The sequence below is a fragment of the Channa argus genome, chromosome 3 (genome assembly GCF_033026475.1).
Source record: "Channa argus isolate prfri chromosome 3, Channa argus male v1.0, whole genome shotgun sequence".
NCBI lineage: Eukaryota > Metazoa > Chordata > Actinopteri > Anabantiformes > Channidae > Channa > Channa argus.
Window position 1 is genome coordinate 4460392 of NC_090199.1, and position 9450 is coordinate 4469841.

At 38.7% G+C, this 9450-nt stretch overlaps 1 protein-coding gene across 1 annotated transcript; it reads left to right on the forward strand.

Annotated features, from left to right (window-relative positions):
• Positions 1 to 2596: 2596 nt before the first annotated feature.
• LOC137124648 (B-cell receptor CD22-like) lies at positions 2597 to 7866 on the forward strand. Its single transcript, XM_067499763.1, has 4 exons — positions 2597 to 2682; positions 3517 to 3852; positions 3933 to 4160; positions 5838 to 7866. Exons 1-4 carry the CDS (start codon positions 2628 to 2630, stop codon positions 6113 to 6115), a joined length of 897 nt encoding a protein of 298 aa, XP_067355864.1. The 5' UTR covers positions 2597 to 2627; the 3' UTR covers positions 6116 to 7866.
• The last annotated feature ends 1584 nt before the right edge of the window (positions 7867 to 9450 follow it).

A 9450-nucleotide genomic window follows, 5' to 3' on the forward strand; every position in this document is an offset into this window, starting at 1 on the left:
ACTGTGTGACAACTATCATTTATACAGTGCATGCAGAAAGTATTCCCAGCACTTAACTTGTTTCATATTTTATTATGTTACAGCCTTATTCCAAAATTGATTAAATACATTATTATCCTCTAAATTTTACAAACAAATCCCCAGCGTTTCCCGCATTCTTTTTTGCAGGTACTCTCATGCTCCATCAGGTTGGATGGGGAGCGTTGGTGCACAGCCATGTTCAGATCTCTTAGATGTTCAATCGGGTCGGGTTCAAGCTCTTTCAGAGAGGCCATCTGTAACATAACAGAATGTAAAAAAAAAAAAAAAAAAAGTTAAGTACTGTTGATACTTTCTGGATGCACTGTACCTGCCCTGTTAAAATTAGCAATGCTGGTAAAGTATAAGAGATGATTAGTTTTCCCTTTTCTCAGTGCTTGTTAACTGGGGTTATTGTGATGTTTCTGCTGTTTTGTGTTTCAGTTATACAGGGTCAGGATGACTGGGGAGTGACTTCCACCGCTCCTCACATCTGTGCCATAAAAGGATCAACAGTGGACAGAGACTGCACCTACACATACCCATCCAGAATAAATGAATAAATCCAGAATAAATGAATTTTTCCATCCGGAAAAAAAGCTGTTGACCTAAGATCAGAGAATCAACCCCGACACCATTCCAGAATCCCTCACAGCCTGAGGATCTTAGTAAAGACTCCCAGTATTCAGGCCATGTTCAGGTCTTTGAGACTGAGAAAGGACGCTCCACCACTTGCAGGGCCCTTTAGTTATATGTTGCTCACACTGTTGGGGTGACTGTGGCGCAGGAAGGTAGAGCAGTTGTCCACCAATCTCACGGTTGTTGGTTCAATCCCCGGCTCCTCCGGTCACATGTCGAAGTGTCCTTGAGTGACTGTTGGCCAGCTGCCCCACCCAACATAATAACTCTCACCTCTCTCTGAGGTCCGTCCATTTTGCTAATAGCCATAATGAAATAAGTAACTGAATAAGTAAGAAAAAATTGTCCATTCTTTAGAGCCTCGACCAGTCTCTTTACTTCCTTTTAACGCATTTACTTTTCCCTTGGTTCTCGTTTTGTACCTGCATTAGTCTCTAGATTCTATATTCTCACGTCTGAACAGTCTCCTTATAGCCCAGTGGATTGCTGGGTTTGATGGAGCGTCCTTCTCTTGCAGTTTTCCAAAAAGCTTTTGGATCCTCTCCAACAGCTGTTTGGGTTTTGTGAGGAGTTTTACGTTTAGCCTCCGATTTACCATGTCGGCTGTAGCTTCCTCCACAGTGTCCTAGGTTAACTGCATTAGGTTGAACTAGATTTCCTTCATTTTCAGAGTCACGAATGCCATTGCTGTTGTAGTTATTATTGATGGATTCAATCAAAGAAGAAAAATAACCTGAGCTGCAACACAGAACCAAATAAAGCCATTGAGATGACAGAGGTAAGAGGCTCAATTCACAAGTGTCCTCTAAAATACGGTTATAATAAATGTGTTTGTATGCCAACAGTTTATAACGTCAATTTAGCTTCAGAAAGTCTGACTTTGAAGACTTTGTGATGATGACAGCAAAAACATTTATCTTAAAATATCTTTAAATGCATGTGCAGGTCAATGCAGTCTTGTCTTTTCATTTCTCCCCTTCAGTCGGACTCTGGTCTTGATTATGACGACACAGAGGAGCAGCTAAACCTGAAGTCCAGTCATGTTAGAGCCTGACTGAGTGTGGTCTGGTTCTCAAACATGGAAAAAATAGGCTGCACTCAGATTTGTAGTAATGTCAAATAAGTCATCCAAATGTGATTTTGTTCAAATTCTTCCCCCCCCCCCCCCTCTTTATGAATATGCCACCTCACTCTTAATTGATGTGATTTTCTTTAGATGCTGTTTAACCAGAGTTGGGAAGGACCTGATGGGGAGAGAAAGTAGAACAACATGGGAGAGGCTGTAAATGAGGATGAGGATATATTTAATTTCTATGTCAAAAGTCATTTTCTTTAACTAGGACAAAGGCTAAATTGCTGGGCTGTCTTGGTTTATATCCCTCTTCATTTGAGAATGGGGACAGTGTCTGTGTATAGGCAGATTGGGATGGTGGTGTATAAGGGTATCACACTGCTCAGCCTCCCTGGGAAAGCTCATGCCAGGGTGCTTGAAAGGAGGCCCAGAATATTCCTTAGATAACATCAGAGGATTTTCAGTGTTCTGCATTTCCAGTTGGACTTGGGAACATGAGCCATAAAGAGGTGAAAACACCCCAGTAAGGGCAGCTCACCTACAGCATGTGATACAAAAGGCAGCGTGAAAAGATAAAATTAAAATCAATAAGTAACTAGACTGCATTTGTTTTAGGATGTAGTTTTCTGTTTTCATTTGTCAAAAAGCTGAGTTCCATTAAAGTGGAACAGCCACTTTTCTCTCTCTCTTATTCATAGATTATATTAAGAAGGTCAAGATTTTTTTTTGTCAAGAGAAAAGAAATCTGCTGAACTTTAACATCTGCACTTCTTTCTTCTACTTATGTAAAGTTTTTTTGTGTGTGTGTAATGTGTGCAGAGTTGTCCCTTGATGTGACTGATGTGCTTCCTGTCTATAACTTAGACACACACATAACACAGACACATGAGGAGCAGCTATGAGTTTAACAGCAGCAGCGAGTAGATTTGTCGTCTTCCTTCTTTCTGTGTCAGGTACTGTGCATCTATATTTACACCTAATGCTTTAAAACACACGAATGTATGAAACTGCAGAATTGGTAAATATGCAAGAAAAGTCCATTTGTTGGGCTGTATTTGAAAATGAGTGACCGAGAACTGTCTGAATCTTAAACTGTCCCTGAAATGGTCTGAAATTGATTTTATAAAGGGGAAAGTACTTGCAGTACTTTTTAAAAGTATGCAACATATCACTGTATCATTTTACTTTCTATTGTGAATTGAATTTAGTTTTACCAAAAACAACAACATGTGTCACTAGGGATGGAGGCCACAGGAAGAACGATTCAAATGCAGACACACACACACACACACACACACACACACACACACACACACACACACACACACACACACACAGGCAAATGCAGTCTCTATTAATCACCAAAACACCCAAACGGTTTTATTTATTTATTGTTCATTAATAACAAAGTATGAATTGACACCAGTTGTGTAGTTGGTTTTTCATCAGTGTGGTGTTGCTTTGTTCTTTATAGTAAAGAGTATCTGCTGTTAACAGCTTCTCTCACCTCACTTCAAGTCTTTGTGGTTTTGACACTTAACTCAGCAGCAATGTGATCACAGAGTGAACAGAGATAAAAAAAGAATCAGAAGCTCTTTTCAGGCTGTTTGCTAAAACTACAAAATGCAACATATGAGTAAAAAATAACATCATCTGTAATGTTAAATTGATGCATGAGCACCAACATTTTAGAATTGTGTCTTCAGATTATTGATCTGATAAATAGGGATTTTGAAACGTGTCCAGGTTTGTTTTGACTGTTGTTTCTGCTGCTCTCTGTGTTACAGTGATACAGAGTCAGAATGGATGGAGAGTGACTTACACTTCTACTCAGATCTGTGCCATAAAAGGATCAACAGTGGACATACGCTGCACCTACACATACCCATACACAAGAAACAGCTTTGTTACAAACAAATCATGGTTTTCCAAAGGAAGCAATAATGCACCTGTCTATGTGGTAACAGAGTTCAGAGGTCGTGTGGAATATAAGTACAATGATTGCACTCTGAGAATAAAAGACCTGAGAGACACCCACTCAGCTGTGTACATGTTTATGTTTATGACAAACCAGTCAGGAGGACGTTATACTGGTGAACCAGGAGTCACTTTGTCTGTCACAGGTAAAATATTAATGGGGAAAATGTGTGTTTGCCTATATTTGATGCTTTAATGTTAATTTTTGTACTTTGTGCACATTCAGCTCTCAGTGTGAAGGTGATCAAAGCAGCATCATATTCAGGTTATAACACAGTGGAGATGCAGTGTCACAGCAGCTGTGATCTACCTGGTCGTCCTTCATACATCTGGTACAACAATGGACAGAAAATCATAGGACAAACATCTCATATTTTCTCAGGCAACATCAAAGACTTAGGCAGCATTTCCTGTGCTGTAAAAGGACAAGAGAAGTTCCCGTCTCCTTCAGTTTGTGAGTTTACTCAACACTCTTCTAACACACCACAATCTAAGCTACTACAGTCATGGCCAAAAATATTGGCCCCTCTGCATTTCTGTCAAAGTGCAACCCTTCTCTCAAAAAATTGTTCCAATTGCAAATGTTCTGGTATTCATGTGCTCATTGTTTGTGTTTGCACTGGAACACCACAAAAAAACAGAGAAGAAAAGTCAAATCTGATACAATTCTACACAGAACCTAAAAAATGCACTGGACAAAATTATTGGCCCCCTCAAGTTTTAATAGCACTGCCTTTGGAAAAAATAACTGAAATCAATGGCCTCCTGTAACCATGAATCTTCTTTTGCAAACTGCTCCAGGTCATTCAGGTTTGAAAGAGGTCTTCTCCCAAATGCTTTTTTGAGATCTCTCCACAGGTTTTCTATGGGATTCAGATCTGGACTCATTGCTGGCCATTTCAGAACTCTCCAGTTCTTTGTTTGGAACCATTTCTGAATGCTTTTTGAAGTGTGTTTTAGGTCATTGTCTTGCTGTAAGACCCATGACCTCTGGTGGAGAAGCAGCTTTCTGACACTGGCCACGACGTTGCGCCACAAAATTCTTAATCATCAGATTTCATGATAACGTTCACACAGTCAATGCATCCAGTGCATGTAATTAAACCTCTTGATGATCTCTGGAGATGGACTCGTAGCCTTAAGATTGTCTGTGTTTTTCCACAATTTTTTCTCTCAAATCCACAGATGTCTCTTTACACTTCTTGTCTAAATCAGGTGTCTAAATACAAATTTTACAGGAGCATCACATGCTTGAAAGCAATTATTTCTTACAACACAATTATTTCTTTTTTTGTGTAGTTCCACTTAAAAAAACAAAACAGGAAGCATGTGAAAACCAAAACATTTGCAATTGGAACAATTTTCTGAGAGAATTGCAGGCCAAGATATTGTGTTAATTTGCAACTTACTTTTATTTGATTATCCATCGTGCAGAATTAGAGGAAATTCAGATGTCTGCCTGTAATATTTTAAAAATGTTGGATGAACATTTTTATTTCCTGCAAAATCAGGCTTTAAAATAACCAACTCGTCCCAAGGGGTCAAAAAGCCTCGCTTTGTTCAGACCTTTGGCATTACATGCTGGTGCTAAAAGTACTTAACTCGAACCCATTTTAGTTTATAACCTAACCTCACTCTTAGCTTGTTTTGCCTTATTCTAAAAGAAAGTGGCAATATTTGATGAACTTGTTGCAATAACAGCTCAGATTGTGAAAATGTATCAAAACACGATTTGATCACTAAAAACTTGCTGTTTAAATAACATTTTCATTTCAGCTGCAAAAAACTTAATAGGTTGGAATTTCGACAGTTATACGTATATTCAAAATCTCAGACCCAGGGCCTCCGGTTTGTCTCCAGTCTCAAGCACTTATGACTGTAGGACATTCTGAATCTTTATGATTCTAAATTATGTGTGCTACAATGTGTCTTTTTAATTTAAAATACATAATGGAAATCCTTCTGTTTCAGTCTTATAACTGTTCCCATTCAGCATCTGCCAAAGATAACAAAACACTATATTTTAACTTCTCCACTTCAAACTTTATGTTTGTAAACATCTATGTTCAATGTGAAATCTCAACTTTGCCCGGAAGTATAACGTTACATGTTGTAATGCTTTCTCCTCCAGATCCTCCACAGCTTCCCTCTGTGTCAGTGAGTCCCTCTGCTGAGATAGTGGAGGGTAGTTCAGTGACTCTGACCTGTAGCAGTGATGCTAACCCAGCAGCTAGTTATACCTGGCACAAGAACAACGGAAATCTAAATGTTCACCAGCTCAACAACAAACTACAACTTGTCTTCAGCTCCATCCAGTCCTCTGACTATGGACAATATTACTGTGAAGCTGAGAACAAGCTGGGGAGGAGCAGATCTGAAGACATCAATCTTAATGTGAAATGTAAGTGAAACAACTTATTTAAGTAGAAACATGGAATAATTTGGCTTCATTATTGTAGGAAACATTTTGGCTGATCATACTCACTTTCTTTAGCTCTGCCTGCTGTCAGTCACAAAACCATCTAGAATGTTTCTGATGCTTCTACACTTGTTTTCTCATTTCAACACATGTAGCAACAGATACATATGTCCTCATTTCTATTAGTTAATTTTATGTCAGAGTACAGTGATTTATCATAATACATATCCTGCAAACAATAAACTGTGTTCAGATGTTTCCTCCTCCAGATCCTCCCCAGCTTCCCTCTGTGTCAGTGAGTCCCTCTGCTGAGATAGTGGAGGGTAGTTCAGTGAATCTGACCTGTAGCAGTGATGCTAACCCAGCAGCTAATTATACCTGGTACATGGAGAATGAAGACTCTCCAAAAGCTTCAGGACAGATCTTCACCATCACTGACATCAGACCTGAACACAGTGGGAATTATTACTGTGAAGCTCAGAACACAAGAGGACGTCAGAACTCCACCTTACATCTGATTGTTTTGGGAGGTAAACTGTGGTTTACTGCAACAGAACTCATCAACATACAGTAATTTCAAAGATCAAACTTGAATGAACCTGTCAGTTTTTGTGTTCAAACCAATCACACTGTTAAAATTTTGCATGTGTCTTTTTCCAGGTTCAGATAAATCAATGACATTGATGAACATCATCAGGTTGACTCTTGTGGTCCTGATGCTGATTCCTCTGCTTATTGTGAGTCTGAGGACGAGTTAAACAATAAAAAAATCATTTTTTTTTCTGTTTTCTTTCCTTAAGACATCTTGTACTTTTAAAGTTGTTAATTCCATCTTGTTAATTTTATTTTTAAATTGTATAATCCAGTTTCTTAATTTGTTTGATTGTTTAAATCAGAACATAAAGCTGTTTATTCAATGCAATCTAAAGCAAAAAGTGTTCAAAATGTACAATAAATAAATCGATGTGCTTGTTCCATGAATAAAGTCCATTCAGTCTGATCTGCTCATGTCTCATCACCAGTCAGATTCATGTTTCATAGGTGAAAACAGCAGCATGAAGACCTGCTGTGAAGTCCAGTCAGGTTAGAGTCTCCTGCACATAAGAAACAGGTCAAAGTCAAATTCATAGTTAGATTTGTCACACGTGTCTCAACCAAATGTGATTTTCTTCAGATGCTGTTGACCTAATGGAGAAAAAAATATTTTGAACTGACGTTTTTTTGGGGGAGGTAGTTACAAGTTTAAGTTAGTTTAATGTTAAATGACACCTGTCCTTTGGGTTTTGCTGATATGAAGACACACAGACAGTTTGTACTGAAGACAGTTCTCCCAGTTGTGAGTTCATCTTCATGCCGTCCACTCAAGCTGTGAGGGTTGTTCAAGGAAACAAATTAGGTCAAAGTTCACCAACAGCAGAATTCTACTTCTCTGTTGAGACACATAAACATCAACGTAGACCTACGCAGAGAAGGGGATTATGGGTAATCATAGCTCACAGAGGCCCCAACATGCCCACCCTCCAAATCTCAACAAGGAGAGATGTGTGTTGAACAAGCTGATTGGATAATGTCAGGCAGTGGGATCAAAATGGAAAAAAGAACTGGAAAGTAGAAGAACTGTAACAGTTCGTAGCTGTTCATACTGATGTTATATCATATTTATACATGTTGTTTTATTTGTTCTGTTGTTGTGTTGTTGTTTAGTCTTAACTGTATTCATTTTGTGTTCACCCTGTTTTGAATTGCAATCCAGATAAAATATGTCCATTATCTCGAAATATATTATTAAAATCATCGTTTATCTTGAGAGACACTGAATGTTGTTAATTGTTTACACAAAGAACACACACATTTCATTTCTGTTTCCAGATTGTTTCTTCAATTTCAACAAATTGAGGTTTGTTAAATTTGACACTGCCCTGTTGTGGACATGTAGGTCTGCTGTGCAAGTAGAAAAGAAACATAGTTACTTCTCCATGTGTCGATGGATTGAAGTCTTGTATGACTTACAGGTCAGCAGATTTCTGATTCTCGTCCAACTGAAACAAGTTGTTTTTATGAAAAGTTTTCTATGAAGGTTTTCATTTGTCAAAGATGATGATCATTAGAGTATTTTAGCTTCCTGAAGCTCATCTTTACCTTTATTATGGCTCTGACCAAATGTTTAATTTGTTGCTTTTTAGTTCAGTTTTGTTTGCCTGTGTGTGGATCACTGTGTCTTATATGAACATGCCCTGTCTGATTGGCTGAATGGAGGGACAGTGCCAGTGGCTGATTGGTCCATCCTGCACTTCAGCAACATTAGCTTGTCAGCAAAAATCCCTCTGGATGATACCTGGGTCCAAGGTTGTGGTTCCATGTTGGCCGAACCCTGTGGACAAAGGTCCAATCACCAGATGCTCGTTAACATGCTCCCCTCACCGGTCTGGCTCCAGAAGGGGGCCCAATAGGTGAAGCATCAGCAGTAATGTGGATGTTGTACCTAACCTTTGGGTTAGCCGACATCTGCTGGTCAGATCCTTGTGATTACATGTTAAAAGATAAAATAAATGAAAAAGTGGTGTCTTCCAGCTTCTGATTGGTTGAACACACCTGATCCAGGTAACCATTAGTGGGGATGACAAAGATGGTGCGAAAACCAGCAGAGCAGGGGCCTTAAAGACCAGGGTTGGGAACCAATGACAGAAAACACAAAGTAGAACTGTTCACATATGAAGTTCAGTACTTGAAACCAGAAGAAGAACTGAAACCAGAAGAACTGATGGTGGTCCTTGATGTGCTCTGTGTTCCACAGTGACAGCACATGTAATGTTTTATCATAAGAAAACAGTCAATTTAAACTGTCTGCTGACTGCATCATGTGACTTTCAGCCCACGTCAACCGTGGTAACAATAAAGTAACCGTCACTCTATTAACTTGTTTTCCAAGTTTAAAATGATCAAAACATCAAAGAGTTCAGTTCAGTTCTGCTTTGATAACTCAGCAGTTAATGAAATATTACTTTTTTCAAGACCGTGAAAAAGTGGAGATCTACGTATCTGTCACTAATCGTGCATTGATGCATAATTCATGCCTTTTTTGCTTTTGTTGCAAAGCTTTTTTTTTCCAATTTGCAGCATTTGCGTAAAACATTGTGAAGTTTGTTTATTACAGTTATTAATCGTCTTTGTGTGATGATGATCACCTGCAGTAGAAGGGACAATGGTTCAGTCACTGACCTCACATTGAACTCAGTGAAGCTTTAGTGTAATTATTTTAATACAGTGAAGTATTTATTGCATTTTTCACGTTATTTAATTGTTGTTGATGGTGAAAGTGAATCAA

Bases quoted from the DNA above. Each gene is read 5' to 3' on its own strand.
- LOC137124648 (XM_067499763.1), top strand. From the start codon at position 2,628: ATGAGTTTAACAGCAGCAGCGAGTAGATTTGTCGTCTTCCTTCTTTCT. The intron at 2,683-3,516 runs GTACTGTGCATC...TCTGTGTTACAG, and splicing joins CTTCCTTCTTTCTGTGTCAG to TGATACAGAGTCAGAATGGA. The intron at 4,161-5,837 runs GTGAGTTTACTC...TTTCTCCTCCAG, and splicing joins GTTCCCGTCTCCTTCAGTTT to ATCCTCCACAGCTTCCCTCT.